The following is a 15,935-nucleotide window of genomic DNA, read 5'->3' as shown; positions in this document are numbered from 1 at the left end:
GTTTTAATTTCTAAAATAATCTCAAAATGTTTTTTTAATGAACATTTTCAAACACATACAAAGTAGAGGAACCAGTATAATCAATTTTCAGACTTAACAATTACCACAGCTTTGCCGAATATGCTTCATTTAGTTATTTTTCCTACTTTTTTCTTTGCTGAAGTATCTTAAAGCAAACACGAAAGTCATGTCCTTTCATTCCTATGTCCTTCAGTAAGCATCTCTAAAAATATGAATGTTTTCTTACATAACCATATTGCCATTATCACCTTTAATTAATAATTCCTTACTAATATCTAATAATCTGTCAACAAATTTCCCTAATTGCCTCAAAAACATGTTTTATGATTGTTTTGTTTGAATCAGGATCTAAATAAGGTGTACACATTGTGTTTAGGTGTTCTTTAATCTAGAGAGCCCACTCTCCATTGTTTGTGTATTTTCAGAAACTAGATCAGTTCTTCTGTAGAATGTCTCACATGCCAGATTTCCCTTGTGGCTCCTTGTGGTGTCTCTTTCTACTACCCTTCATATTGTTCGTAAGTGGAATTTAGTTTTAGAGCCTTGACTAAATTCAGGTTCAACTTCTTGAGGAAGAATACTTCCTATATGGTGCTGTGTACTTTACCCCAGGAGAAACACATTACTTTTTCCACCTTTAGAGATGCTAAGATGGATCAACGGGTTCAGTAAATCTCTCCATCCTGAGGTTCCCCCCGACCTTTCTCTCCTGTAATGGTTCCATTACATGTTGCCTGATTCAATTATTTAATTAGGAATTATAAAATGATGCTATCCTAATTTTATCATTTCTATCTTATTTATTATTTGAAGTTCTGTTTGAAAATAGAACTATTTGGCGGAAATACAATATGTATAAGAAAGTCAAAATAAATGTTTAATTTTTGCTCCTAATTTCCGATTTTCACAATAAGGCATTAGCACCTTAGTTACTTACTAGGAATCCAGTGAGTTCTTAGAGTTATTTTTCTCTTTACTGCCTCTATGGTCTTGTTCTTTCTTTCTTTCTCTCTTTCTCTCTCTCTCTCTCTCTCTCTCTCTCTCTCTCACACACACACACACACACACACACACACACACACTTGCTTTCTCTTTTTTGGTATCACTGTAAATTTATTATTTTTTATATATTTAATATCTATCAACTCTAGTCATTATTATTTTTATGCTCAAATGGTCACATAACTAACTAATGGAAGCCTCTTCATACTGGCCCTTGTTCTTTTGACATAATCCATTAATCTTCCTTGCTTTGTGACACAAGATGTCCCAAGCACATCTTGTAAATTCCTGCCATATCCAGAATAAGGAATTCCTCCTGGGATGAGCCTGGGATTACTATAGTGGGGAATGGTATTTAGACACCACAACACAAGCATTAGTTGTGTTCATAGTTATTGGATTGTCATTGCCCCTTGGTCTCCTTCATGGATAGTGCCAGGAAATGAGTATTGTTGAAATTAAAAAAAATTAGTAAACGTACACCTCAACAAAGGTGTTAAAAATTAAAAACAAAAATAATGCACATCAGTAGGCTCTATTTCAACCACCATTTTAAGTCTCAACATTGATAAGATAGAAATAAGATAAGATAAAGATAACCATATGGAAAAGTATATAGCACATGGCACACTGCTATACACCATTCACAGTTCAGCAAATGAGTGTTGACAAATTATTTTCCACACAAGATGTCTATAAGAGAGATCAAGAAATCCTAAGTTTGGGGCACCTGGGTGGCTCAGTCGTTAAGCGTCTGCCTTCAGCTCAGGTCATGATCCCTGGGTCCTGGAATTGAGCCCCGCATTGGGCTCCCTGCTCCACGGGGAGCCTGCTTCTCCCTCTCCCACTCCCCCTCCTACTTGCGTTCCCTCTCTCACTTTGTCTCTCTCTGTCAAATAAATAATAAAAATTAAAAATCTAAAAAAAAAAATCCTAAGTTTATTTAAGTGAAACAACTAAGTACATCTGGAAAAAATAATTTAAATTCACCTAATATCTTAGATCAGAAAAATCTCAGAAGGATCAAAGAAATAAAATATACAATGAAACCTCAGAAGCATCATTAAAAAGCCATGGGGATTTTTTAAAAAGTTGTGAGAGACAAATCTGACCCCAAATCCAAAGGAATAAAAGTGTAATTAATTTGACAACAAAAAATAAAATATCTGCATGGTAAAAACCATCATTAGCAAAATTAGAAGACAACTGACAAACTGAAACATAGTATCTGCAACTCAGATCACAGATGAAGAGCTAATTTGCTTAACAGAGAGCTCCTACCAAATCTCTGAATAAAAACCAATAACTAACAGAAAACATGGGTATAGGATATGAACAGACTATTCACAGAAAATAAAATACTCTAAATGGCTCTAAAATATATGAATTAGGCTTAATTCACCCAGAGTAAAAAAACACAATTTTAGATGAATGCTAAAAAAGCAGTAAAACTGATAATTTTTACTAAATATTGATCATTTCCTTTTAATAGTCTGTGTGATCAAATTGGAAGTAGACATAAAGTGGTTTTGGTGCCCACTGAGGCATGATGTCTGTTTTGAGGAAAAGCACTTGTGAGATTGAATTGCAAGATGAACCAGCCTCTTTTTTCATCAAACATCATTTTTACTGGAAAAAAAACTTGAAAAACAAACTGTGGTTATGCAGACATGTGTATTTGTTAGATATCTCCTGAGAAATGAACAAAGTGAGCCTGTCACTTGAAGGAAAGCAATTAACAGCCAATTGCCAATGATAAAATTTGAGCTTTCAAGCAAAAATTAGGACTTTGGAAAACTTGTACCTGCCACTATGGACTTCACACCTTCCTAATACTTAAAGGACTTTTCTGACAACATGAGTAATGATGTCAAGAAATATAATTTTTAAAATATTATATAGTAAAATGTTATGTAATAAAATATGTCAACATTTAGAAGATCTGTGTAAGTCCGTGAATCTATATTTTCCAAGTGACCAACGCATGATGTTTCAAAATCATGCAAGAGTAGGGGTAAAAGAGCTATTCAAAGTATAAGAGAGACAAACAGATTTTATTATAAGAGAGTACAAAAAGGCCACTGATATGGTTTCAGAGTCTTATTGTACCTAATCTTTACGAGACTCCCACTTAGCCAGTGTGAGTGCATCCAAGAAGAATATCCACAAATATCTGAATAGGTTATTAAAATCAACTTCTAATCTGTGCTCACACAGAATTTCTACACATAATTCAACCATAGCAACATATTGTGACAGACTAAATGCAGAAGCAGATATGAAAATTGAGTTTTCTTCTATTAAGTCAGATATTAAAGAGATTTGCAAAAATATAAAAACAATGAAAATAGCTATTTTTCATAAAATATATTAACAATGAATAAGTTTGTTATTATTTTTAAATAAATTAACAAATGTTTTTAGATGTCCACATTTTTAGCCTCTAATATAGCAAATACCAATAGACATAGGGCCACAATAATTTTTAAGCATATAAAGAGTTACTAAGAATGAAAACTTTGAGAATCACTGTTCTAAAAAATTGCTAAAATTGACCCCAGAACAGAGATATCAAGGCAAATTAATTACAACAGAAGAAATGATAGTTTATAGTTACCTCTCAATAAAACATGCATTCTACCAAGTCTAAGAGACACATAACCATACTACTGTATAAACTTTTCACAGCATGAAGGAAAGCTTCCAAATTTGTTTCTTTGATGCCAGCACATTAATACACACACACACACACACACACACACACACACACACACACACATCTTAAAAACAATCTAATTTGGGGGCACCTGGGTGGCTCAGTTGGTTAAGCATCTGCCTTCGGCTCAGGTCATGATCCCAGGCTCCTAAGATTGAGCCCCATGTAGGGCTCTCTACTCAGCGGGGAGTCTGCTTCTCCCTCTCCCTTTGTCCCTCCCCCTCTGCTTGCTCTCTCTCACACAAATACAATCTTTAAAAAATATATTTAAAAAAAAATCTCATTTGTAATATGTTTGTCATGAGATTTTTTCCAGAAATGCAAAGAAGTCTCAATATTAAGAAACTTATTCACCATATTAATAGATTTAAAAAATCATATGAACACCTACTTAGTTACTGCAAAGGCATTTGATAAAATTCCAAATTCATTCCAAAATGAAATAGAAAATTTCTAAAAGGAATCATGGGATAATTAAAAAAAATAATCTCAGAACATGAAGGGTCTTTCTTAGCAATCAATTAACTTCTTGATGAGTCCCATCCAGTGGGATATAAACATGGAAAGCTTTTTTCTTCTAATTATTGGTTTCAACGGCATTGTGTCGCTCATCTTTTCCCACCCCTTAATTAAAATCTAGGAAAGAGTCAATGACTTTCCGGTAACTTCAGGTTATTAAAACTCAGTCCAACTCAGTTTGAAACCCTAAATGGGTCCAGTTCAAAGCTTTGTCCTTGCTATCACTGGTAGACTTGTGCTTGAGTAAAGAAACTATAACATGTATAATCCAAACTGGAGCACTCCTGAGTGAAAGTTAGCACTAGTAATAGTAACATCTTGGTGGTGTACTGAGGCTATCCTGGCTAAATCGGATGAATGGCCACCTGAGATCAAAGGACCTGAAATGGGGAGAGGGGAGTCTCCTCCGCTATTTCAAGCCTCCTCCCCTGTGGATTCTATACCTAGTTCCCCTGGTGTTGGGGAGCAGGAAGGAGGGACAAAGGAGGCAGAAGCCATCTTGAATGTCTGGCAATACGTTGGTGGTGAAGAGGTATTCTTGGATTTGTTTATTTCCATGCAATAGCCTTTCAAGGTGGGAAGATCACATAGTCCAGCACCCTCCTTTTACAATGAGACGACCAAGGCCCATGTAGATGGGATGACTCCTGAGAGGTGGCCATCCTAGCGGCGGACTTAAGCATGTCCTCACAACTCCTGTCAGTGCCCCCTTTGCTGCACTACATCTTCCTCTCCTACATGTGCCCATCAGAGCCAGGACCAGTGCAAGGCCTTGAGAGGTACTCACCTCAGGTGTAATATCTTAAGGGGTGCCAGTGCTGAGGTCTCGTCTGAAAGCTCGACCAAGGAGAGATCTGCTTCCAAAGTCACATGGTTGTTGGTAGAATTTCAGTTCTTTGGGGGCTGTTGGACTGGAAGCTTCAGTTCATGCTGGCTGTTGGCCACAGGCTACCCTCATTTCCTTGCCTGTGGTCCTCTCCCTTTAGCAGCTCCCAATAGGGCAGCTTGCTTCATCAAAACTAGCAAGGGAGAGAGTCTGCTATAGAACCCTGTTTAATCTATTCATGGAAGTGACATCCCAGAACGTTTGCGAAATTCTAGCATTTAGAGCAAGTCACACATTTCCACATTTAAGAGGAGATTCCACAAGGCCATGAATAACAGGTGGTAGAGATCACTGGGGCCATATTTGAGGCTGTCCACCACACAAGCAATGCAACAGAATTAGTGTGTGGTGAAAGCCATAGGTTCCATAAAGGGAGGCAAATGGTATTTTCTAAAAAGTTGTACCAATTCTAAACAACATGAAAGACACAACCTCGGGGGAAAAAATGATTGGTAGGTAAATCTAACCATGGCTCCCCTGCATGATATCAGGATCACAAAAGTGTGACCATGGGAGTCCTCTGCAGGTTATCTGCTAAAACTAGGAAATGGCACTATGTGACAGAAGTAGACCAATTTTTCAGATGGAATTTCAAGAAATGTTAGAATCTCTAGGCCTGCAGGCCTGGGAATAGGAGAAAGAAAGGGGAGAAAGAAGTACTATGAGGCCTAGTGGATAGGACATTCAGTTTCTACCCCTACAGAGAATTCTGTGAGCTGTTAAATATGCTGTTAAATATGATTGAAAATTACCAACCCAAAGCAAGTTCCATAGGAATCATTCTCAATGAAAAGATCTGTGTCCCTAGTTCTGTTCCATAACTCACTTTCGTGAAATGATTTTAATGAGCAAATAGAGTTAACTGGCATTGAGTATCTACAGAACTTCAAACTGAAACAATGAAAGAGTTAAAAAATAAGGATTCAGTCTTACAATGGACACATATTAGTAGCTCAATAAAATTTCTAACTTCAAATAGTAAAATACAGAGAGCGTTCCTATGCTATGTTATTTCACATAATAGGATTCTATACCTCGTGGGTAAGTACAACTACTAATGATAATGGTAAGAGCTAATATATATTGAGAGACACCACAGTGTAGTGGGTAAGAGTGCAGACTCTGGAGTTAGACTGCAGAGGTTCAAACACCAGCTTTTCCTGTGACCTTGGGCAGGCCACCTAACCTCAGCTTTGTCATGTATAAAATACGAATAACAGCACTTATGTTCCAGGGTTGATGTGAGGATCAAACAAATTGATATTAGTACAGTGCTGGCTACTGTCATGTTCCCAGTACTGTTCTAAGTACTCACCTGTAATCCTTGTAAACCACAAGGAATTGACTCCACATTTCACTCTCCTACCAATAAGACATGGGTAACCACAAGAGAAAGTTTTTAAACTCTTTCTGGTTTTTATCCTTAAATTTCAGACTTTATTCTTAAATTTTAGCACGAAGTTATTTAGATAAAAAAATTCTGCAAATAAAAGTGTCTAAACAGACACTTAAAACATTCCTTTGGAAAATTTGCCTTTATTGTTTTACTAAAAACATGTATACCATGAATTAAGTAGTTTTTAACTTCTGTTAATTTCCTTTTGTGAGTAGTATGATGACACTGTCATTGCAGCGAAAGACCAGTAGATGGCTGTCCACAGAAAGGAACAAATACCTACAGTAAGGAACAAATACCTACAGTGAGAATTTTTATGAGATCATTTAAAAAGACCTACAAAAATCAGTAAAGGAAGGCTATGGATAGATATCTGGAAAACACAGAGTTTGCAATGGTCTTAAGAATATTTTTTTAATTTTAAAATGAAACGGATATTTAATTCATCCTTTTCACAGTAAAATATTCATTACACTGCTGAAGGAAGTATCTATTTGGGTGTAACCTTCCCAAAGGCCAACTTACTTAACAGCAAAGTACTTATAATCTTATAGTCTGCATATCCTTTGATTAAGCCACCAAAGGATATGTATATCTAGTAACTGATCTAAGGCATTAAGGATGGCATACTGTCTTTGCTTCTTTTGGATAAATTGTTAATTTTACTTTTTCCCCAATATCTTATGTTATGTTAGAACATTACTTTCTTAATGAAAATGTGGGGCCCACAGGAGCAGTTAACTTTCAAAAGAAAAATACAACAAAATGTCTCAACTAAACATAAATTTGAAAATAGTGATGCTTTCATTACATTTTTCTATTATCTCAACCAGCTGTTTCCTTAGTTCTAGTCACATCAACAATTTTTCCCATACATGCTGGGCCACATTTAGCCTTTTTCTATACTGAAATTCTTTTCTAAGGTCAAGGAAGTTAATTTGTTCACCATTTTCTCAAGTACTTGAAGGGGAAAGGAAACCTAAGAATAGCTGTACCAGATTTGTTCCTAAAAAAAAAATCACAAACACACTTCTCAAGCATTCCTACTGGTAGCCATAGCAATAAGTTAAAGCCCTAAGTTATGAAGTCTCATTTAGGTTATAGCTAGTAAACTAAGAATGCAGGTTTTCAGATTTTTTGCTGCAAATTCTACTAATTACTAATATGTTTTTTACAGCCGGATGACACTATAGAATAACTGAACTAGAAATATACAAACTTTAATATTTAAATTAATTGGTAAATGGCAGAAAAATCTACTATACATATTTTTGTGAGCCAAAGAAAGCCAGCTATTAGCTATGCCCAATTATCACCAAACAAACAAGTTCATGCTATTATTTGATAAAAGTTTTAAGTATAATTTCCCTTCAAAGAACAGAAGAGAAAGGCTCAAGACGGAGCCCTAATGGGAGGGGTCAGAGGTCTGTCCTTCACCAGTTCTGTGTGTCTGAGCAAATTAACTCTTCTGCACTCAGCAGTTCACCTGTAAAATCATGAGGTTATTTACTCTTCCTTCTGCCCTGTACCAAAACCGGTCTTACCTATTTCGTTCTACTTAACCACTCTGTCATCTTTAAGTATATGTGTCCTTATGCTCTCTCTCCTGGCTACCCAAGTCAGTTGACCGCTCTTGGTTTTTCCACTGTCCTTTGTCCCATACACTCAGTATTAGGGAGATCTTGAAGGGTCTTATCCGATATTAGGTTATCCGAACAGAGGGGAAATAACATGTTTTAGAGTTAGGGAGACGTCCTGGGTCTCCAGGATGGGCCTCCGGATGCACAGGATAATCCTGGCAGCCAGGCATTTTTGCCCTCACTTTCCCTGAGGGAAAGAACCCAAGTTCAGGTGCTTTCTAGAAATGGATCAGATGCATCCGCCGCTTTGGGAAGCCAGAAGGCGAAATATCACGAAAATGTATTTCAGGCTATGAAAAGGGTTTAAAACAACACGCCCAGGTTGTCAGTCATTTTTCCTAATATCCACGTGAGTTAAACTCAGAAAAGTTACCCACCTGCTCAGAGAACGAGTGATTCGGTTTGTATAGGAAGCAACATTTGCACTGTAAAAACCACTGGAGTCTTTGCAGAGGCCAGGGGTAGGTGCACCAGGAAGAGGAGTTTCTCAGGTTTTAGGTCATAGTCTCCCTGTCATCTCTTGCAGGTGTGGCCAGAGGACCGCTGTAACCGCTCTGGCGGGGACGCCACCTCGAGGGGCTCTAACTCCTCCCGGCCGAAAGGGGGCACCCACAGCCACGTCTTTCCCGCCAACTCCACGGGAGCTCCAGCCCCGGCTCGCGCAGCCGCCTCCGGAGCCCTCAGGGCAATTCCTCTTCCGGGGCAGCGCGAAGGCGCGTGCGGGACCCGGATGCAGACGGGAGCGCAGCTATATAAGCGCCACGCAGGCCTCACGCCTTTCTCTTTGAGGAAGACGCGGTCGCAGCTACAGCGGAGGTTTGGAGGCCCCGCTCCTGCTCCTGACTCACCGCTGTTCGCTCTCACCGAGGAACAAGTCGGTCAGGAAGCCGCGCCGCAGCCATGGTGAGGCGGGGCCCGGTGCCGCGTGGTTGGGGACGCGGAGGGACACGGTCCCTTCTGGGGACGGATCCCGGGATGGGAGGAAGCGGTGGGAGTACGAGTCTCACTTAGTAAAGAGGGGTCGTGAAGTGGTGGAGGAGCCTAGGAAGTCTTTTCGTTAAGGTCGTTTCCAGGCTTCTAAAAGAAACCTGTCTCCATTTGTGTAATAATAGGCTTTTAAAGACACCGGAAAGACACCTGTGGAACCGGAGGTGGCGATTCACCGAATCAGAATTACTCTCACCAGCCGCAACGTAAAATCTTTGGAAAAGGGTCAGTACGGTATTTTCAGAGTGAGACCTTTGGGCAAAAAAAAAAAAAAAATGTATTTGGCTTTGTTTCTGTACAAGATTGACTCAGAAGTCAAGTGACAAGTCGCGTAACTTAAAAAAGGCAAAGGAAGAATGATCTGTGCTTAATTGTTAGTTTTTTAAATCGTTGTTGGCGATGAGGAGACAATTACTGTGTTGAATGATGATGATAGTTTTATACGCTATTCTGAGCCAGCATCAGTTAAAATTCTGACGCCGACGTTTGTTTTGAACGAACTGAAAGATGCTTTTATTTTTCTGTAGTATGTGCTGACTTGATCAGAGGCGCAAAGGAAAAGAATCTCAAAGTGAAAGGACCAGTTCGGATGCCTACCAAGGTGAAAAAAATCAGGGGCAGGGGAAAAAACAAAGCGAAAGAAAAATTAATGGTAGAATTTGGTTCATGTTAAGTACCTAATTTTCGTAGATAACTGTTAAAAGTATTTGCTGCTCTTTTTCTTGGGTGGGGTATGGTGTTTTCATAAGGGCACTGCCCTGGCTGAGAAAAAAATGGACTTGCCATTGTAAATTGATGGTGATTTACGTAAAAGGGAAAGATGCTCTGGGAAGTATTCAAAATAAGAGTAATGGTTTTGCAGGTGTTCTAGGGATAAGCATAAAACCATAAATGCTTGGTTTCCTTTGTCTTTTGTTGCAGACTCTGAGAATCACTACAAGAAAAACTCCTTGTGGTGAAGGTTCTAAGACCTGGGATCGTTTTCAGATGAGGATCCACAAGCGACTCATTGATTTGCACAGTCCTTCTGAGATTGTTAAGCAGATTACTTCCATCAGTATTGAGCCAGGAGTTGAGGTTGAAGTCACCATTGCAGATGCTTAAATCAACCTTTTTAATAAATTGATTATCAGTTGTTAAATCTTGTTGACTTTCATTCTTAATAGCCATGTATTTTAGGAATACAGAGTTGTGCTACGGAATTTCATCCACCTTTGGAGTAGTCAAAATTAGACTAATATCCTAGGGGTGGGTGGTCTATCCTCTTCTCATTGTATCTCAGAGGCCACTAAAGCAGTTGACACTTGACATCACTTGAAAATGAATTGTATTAACTAAATACATGGAGACCTTAGCATTGAGAATATATACAGTGTGGCGGTTCATAACTGGCTGCATATTAGAGCTTTTGCAAAACACACCTGGGTTTTACCCCCCAAAATTCTGATTTTAAGTGGATACAGGGTGCTTCTTTTGTGGGCAGGTAACTAACATTGGAAATAATAAGTTCTGCCAATTAATACATCCTTCCTCTTGACATTAGGCTAGAGTAAACTTTGTAAATTCTTTAAGTATTTTGGAAATACTGGCCTTTATATTCAGTTTTGCAGAGAAATGTTTTAATTATGTTAACATTTAGGTTATATCTATAGAACTATTTTATATACAGTCCTTGGTATTTTAATGTGGAGCTATACTAACATGTAGTTTATATATAAATGTTTAATACATTATGTCAACTTAGAGAAAAGCACGTCATGGGAGTAGAGCAAATTTATTTAGGGAAACTCCTATTGGCACAATAATGGATAACATTGTTTAGCTACTAGACTCTATGCTTTACTTTTTTATTTTTTTAAAATTTTTTATTGTTAATCACCATACATCATTAGTTTTTGATGTAGTGTTCCATGATTCATTGTTTGTGTATAACATCCAGTGCTCCATGCAGAACGTGCCCTCTTTAATACCCATCACCAGGCCAACCCATCCTCCCACCCCCCCCCAGAACCCTCAGTTTGTTTTTCAGAGTCCATCGTCTCTCATTGTTGTCTCCCCCTCCGATTTCCCCCCCCTTCAAGTTTATTTTAGAGAGCAAGAGTGCTTGGGGGTGGGGCAGTGGGAGAATCTCAAGCAGACTCCCCACTGAACATGGAGCTCAATGGGGCTCAATCTCAACCCCAAGATCATTGAGGAAGAGTCAGACGTTCAATCACCTGAGCTACCCAGGCATTCCTCTGTTTATGCTTTATTTTCTTAAATGCTATTTCTGTAGTGCAAATCCGGAAACTGGTGGTAATTGGAGCATTATTAGTAGCATAGATGAGATTTAAATGGGCTCATGGAATGACCGTCCTCTTAATGTTCCATTACTGAAATTTTTGCTTTTTAGGATGTATAATCCTCTGGATATCCTAAATAGGTCTAATTTTCTACTAGAGAAAATTGCCAGAAATATTTAACAAAAACATTTTTGCAAATTACAAAATTCAGAAAAAGTAATTGTGATCGCTTTGTGATGCTTAATAATAGGATTACAGTCATGAAACTCATGCCTTTTTTCTGGGTTTGGGCTGGGACCTTCAGTTCTCTGGACTATCTTGTCCACTGTCCTCAGTTACCATGTGTGTTCAAATTGAACTTCAGCTGAGATTGCTCTGTACATCCATTTGTGTACTATACAACCTGCACCTCACATAGCTCAAACTTGTCTAAGATGAAAATCCTCTTCCCTCCCCAAAACTTGTGTTCTTTCTCAATCCATGGTCCCGTCACACAGCCACATGGGTCACTCAAACATTGAATCCACATCCCCTATCCCAATATCCAAGTGCTCTTGATTCCACTTTTTTTCCTCTTAGATTTAAAAAAATAATTCAGACATAGGGATTTGAGTGGAACTGAATCTGGAAAGAACTATGCCAAGTTGAAAAACTCAAAATCCTGGGTATTTTTTTAACTAGTTTGGGAAACTAAAAGGTATCACTGTAACTTAAACATTGAGCCATAAGCATAGTATTTGAAGAATTCCACAGTATGAGTCTAGTTAAGGCTCCTGAGGTAAGCAGTGATCCGTTCTTAGAAGCTTGTGTTCTTGGTTTATAAGTGAAAGAATTCTTAATCAGAAGCCAGGTAGTGAGCTACTAGCCTGTTTTCCAGCCCAATTTTAAGCTTTCTCTACATTGGAGGACTGAAGAGAGCTCTTTAGGTAGCAGTTAAAATCATTTTAAAACTTAAGTAACTGGGGCGCCTGGGTGGCTCAGTTGGTTAAGTGACTGCCTTCGGCTCAGTTCATGATCCCAGGGTCCTGGAATCGAGCCCCACATAGGGCTCCCTGCTCTCTGCGGGGAGCTTGCTTCTCCCTCTCCCTCTGCCTGCCGCTCCCGCTGCCTGTGCGCGCGCACTCTCTCTTAAATAAATAAAATCTTTAAAAAAAAGAAAAGCAACTTAAGTACCTGTTAATGTGTGGCCCCCTCATACCCACATAGAAGTACCTATAAGCTTGTTTTGGTGATCTAAATATACTGCAACACAGAAGTCTGGAATACACTCAATAACCAGAGAATTGGTTGAGAAAATACCAGTTCTGTGAAAACATAACCACTTAGGACTAAAGAATAGGGAAAAGGGTGCCTCAGTAAATCAGAAGATGTTGAAAGAACAGCTTTATGGCCTTATATAAGAGTTGTGAATTTTAGCTGATCTGTGCCAAAGTAACTAATACATCAGCAATTGTAATTTTTCCCACTCAGATTGTTGGAGTTGTATTTAAACTATAGGTAATATTTAGAGAGCCTGTAATACAGCCAAAATATAGCACTTAAAATTTTGGGTACTGCTATTGTCCTCAATCCCTCAAACATTTAAAAACTACTTGGAAACAAAACCCCTGCAGGACCTTGGGATATGTAGAAACCAACTAAAGGTTAAATAGTGCAAATAGTGTCAATGATTCTGAGAGTTACAGGGACATGAAGAAATGTTGGAAGTGGGAGGCCTCTCCAGTCCTTACCTCATTTCCTTTGGATTCACAGAGTACTTCTGCTGTTATACAAATGTGAGCCAAACATAAGGCAACAGAAACCACCATGGCTGTGCATTTGCTGGATCCATTTCCTCACCTGACATCCCTAAGTGCAGTGTGCAAGCTCTGTGGATATAAAGTGAACAGGCAAGAGAAAGAAGTAGAAATGCCTGGCCATGCTGTCAGATCTGCTCGAAACATGGTTATTTGGATATGTGGGCTTGATGAGCTACTTCTTTGGGCCTCAGTTCTCATGTGTAAAATACTTGAGAGTATCTATCTCAAGAGTATATATATGCATGTTCCTTTATGTCTCTGGGGAACATTTTCCTACCAAACCAAGACTGGCATAGATTTCTCAACCCACCGGGACCTCGATTCCCACAGGGTAGGGTACACTGCTGGCCAGTGTGTTAGGTCAAATGATATTTGCAGAAGTACGCATGAATCCTCAGGGGCATGACCTTTCTGTGTCCTTCACCCAAAACTGACCACGTAGATCTAACTATACTGGGGAACCTGGCAAAGCCAAAGTTTTATCTTTGGAAAGTAAGATGAATTCTTTCCTTCATCCTAGGAATAGTATATTTCACTTTTATAGCAAGTTAAACTTTGAGAGAAGTGAATCCTTCCATACATTTTGTTCTGTAAACTGCTTTTTTTCTTTACATAGAACCCAACCTAAGAAATACTGTTAATATTGTATTATCTGAAACTTCATGTACATAAAAGTAATTATAATCTTCTCTTTAGCTATATAAAATTTTATCTTTAAAAAATAAAAATGAGAATATTCAATGTGTAAATTATTTTTATCATTAGTTATGTATCTGGGAGATATTTCTATATCCGCACATAACTTCATTTCTTTCAGTGAATTTTGCATCATATGGATGTACCTGAATTTAAATAACCAGAATTTATTTAATAATTAAATTATTAATTTTAAGAATTAGTCATTTATTTAAGAACATTTACTATATGCAGGTCTGACTTTTTCTAGGGTAGATAAAAGAGATTTCAGTCATAGAATATCAGAATTTTTTATTTTAAGATATTACCAAATTGATGCCCTTACATGACTCTGCCCATTTATATTCCTACCAGTAGTTGAAGTGCAATAACATCCATCTGATTAAAAAAATACTATTTTGGGGCGCCTGGGTGGCTCAGTCGGTTAAGTGTCTGCCTTCTGCTCAGGTCATGATCCCAGGGTCCTGGGATCGAGCCCCATGTCGGGCTCCTTGCTCAGTGGGGAGCCTGCTTCTCCCTCTCCCACTCCCCCTGCTTGTGTTCCCTCTCTCTCCGTGTCTTTCTCTGTCAAATAAATAAAATCTTTAAAAAAAAAATACTATTTTATCCCTGCCCTCCATTTGTTTATTTTCTCTTTCTGGTACTCCTATTGATTGGATGACCTTCTGGAGGTCCTGTACGGCTCTTAGCTTTCTTTCACATGCTCTTTTAGTCTTTTTTCATTATACAATGTGGGATATTTCCTTGACTTTCTCATCTAGCACTTTTTTAATTTAATTTTCCATTTTGATAATCTTGTTCTTCTTTAACTCCTCCATTCTGGAAAATTTCAAACATACATAGGAGTAGAGGAAATGGTATCAGGAACCCACTCAGCTTTAAGAATTGTCAACTGCTGCCAGTCTTCAAATATACTTTCACCCTTTCCCCCAAGCAACCTTCAGATTATTTTGAGGTTAATCTCAGACATCATAATATTTCATACACACATTTCTCAGTGTCTAAATAAAAAAGGACTCATTTATTACTTTTTTTTTCAGTTTAGTAGTGTTAAGTATGTTCACATTGCTGTGCAACAGATCTCCAGAAATTTTCCATCTTGCAAAATAAACTCTATACCCATTGAACAACTCCCCATTCTCCCCTCCCCCGTGACTTTGACTACTTTAGATACTTCATATAAATGGAGTCATATAGTATTTCTTTTTGGGACTGGCTTATTTCATTTAGCATAATGTCCTCAAGCTTCATCCCTGTGCTTTACAAGATTTCTTTCTTTTTAAAGGCTGAATAATATTTCATTGCATGTATATACCACATTTATTTCTTGCTTATTCATTTCTCCCTCCATGAATATTTGGGTGGCTTCTACCTCTTGACTATTGTGAACAATGCTGCAGTTGTACTAATGTCTCTCAAGACCTGACTTTCAAGTTCTTTTAGGTAAATACCCAGAAGTGGGATTGCTGGATCATATGGTATAATTGTATTTTTAATTTTTTGAGAATCCTCCATAACATTTTCCCATAGCGGCTGCACCATTTTACGTTCCCATAAGGATTCCAGTGTTTCCACCTCCTCAACAACACATTTTCTGTTTTGTTTTGTTTTGTTTTGTTGATAGTAACCATCCTAATGGGTGTGAGGCAGTATCACATTGTGTTTTGATTTGCATTTCTCTAATGGTTAGTGAAGTTGAGCATCTTAGACTTGTCAGACATTTCTATATCTTTTTTGGAGAAATATCTATGCAAGTTCTTTGTCCATGTTTCCTTCAGGTTATTTTTGCTCTTGTTGGGTTGTGGGAGTTCTTTCTATATTCTGAATATTTAACTCATTATTAGATACGTGATTTGCAAATATTTTCCCCCATTCTATAGGTTGCCTTTTCACTGCAGATTGTTTCCTTTGATGGGCAGGCTTTTTAAAGTTTGATATAGTCCCATTTGTCTATTCTTGCTTTTGTTTCCTATGCTTTTGATGTCATATCC

At 38.1% G+C, this 15,935-nt stretch overlaps 1 protein-coding gene and 1 non-coding gene across 2 annotated transcripts; both read left to right on the top strand.

The window, feature by feature from the left end:
• The first annotated feature begins 8,885 nt into the window (after positions 1 to 8,885).
• Positions 8,886 to 10,308, top strand: RPS20 (ribosomal protein S20). Its single transcript, XM_032421768.1, has 4 exons — positions 8,886 to 9,083; positions 9,293 to 9,392; positions 9,695 to 9,768; positions 10,089 to 10,308. Exons 1-4 carry the CDS (start codon positions 9,081 to 9,083, stop codon positions 10,269 to 10,271), a joined length of 360 nt encoding a protein of 119 aa, XP_032277659.1. The 5' UTR covers positions 8,886 to 9,080; the 3' UTR covers positions 10,272 to 10,308.
• On the top strand, positions 9,562 to 9,628 carry LOC116643283. Its single transcript, XR_004301512.1, has one exon. It is a non-coding gene; the product is annotated as a small nucleolar RNA U54 (small nucleolar RNA).
• Positions 10,309 to 15,935: the final 5,627 nt, after the last annotated feature.

The sequence above is a fragment of the Phoca vitulina genome, unplaced genomic scaffold (assembly GCF_004348235.1).
Source record: "Phoca vitulina isolate PV1807 unplaced genomic scaffold, GSC_HSeal_1.0 scaffold25, whole genome shotgun sequence".
Classification (NCBI taxonomy): Eukaryota; Metazoa; Chordata; class Mammalia; order Carnivora; family Phocidae; genus Phoca; species Phoca vitulina.
The sequence above is the reverse complement of the archived record's forward strand: the minus strand, read 5'-3'. Positions and strand labels throughout refer to the sequence as shown.

Bases quoted from the DNA above. Each gene is read 5' to 3' on its own strand.
- RPS20 (XM_032421768.1), top strand. The intron at 9,393-9,694 runs GTCAGTACGGTA...ATTTTTCTGTAG, and splicing joins CGTAAAATCTTTGGAAAAGG to TATGTGCTGACTTGATCAGA. The intron at 9,769-10,088 runs GTGAAAAAAATC...CTTTTGTTGCAG, and splicing joins CAGTTCGGATGCCTACCAAG to ACTCTGAGAATCACTACAAG.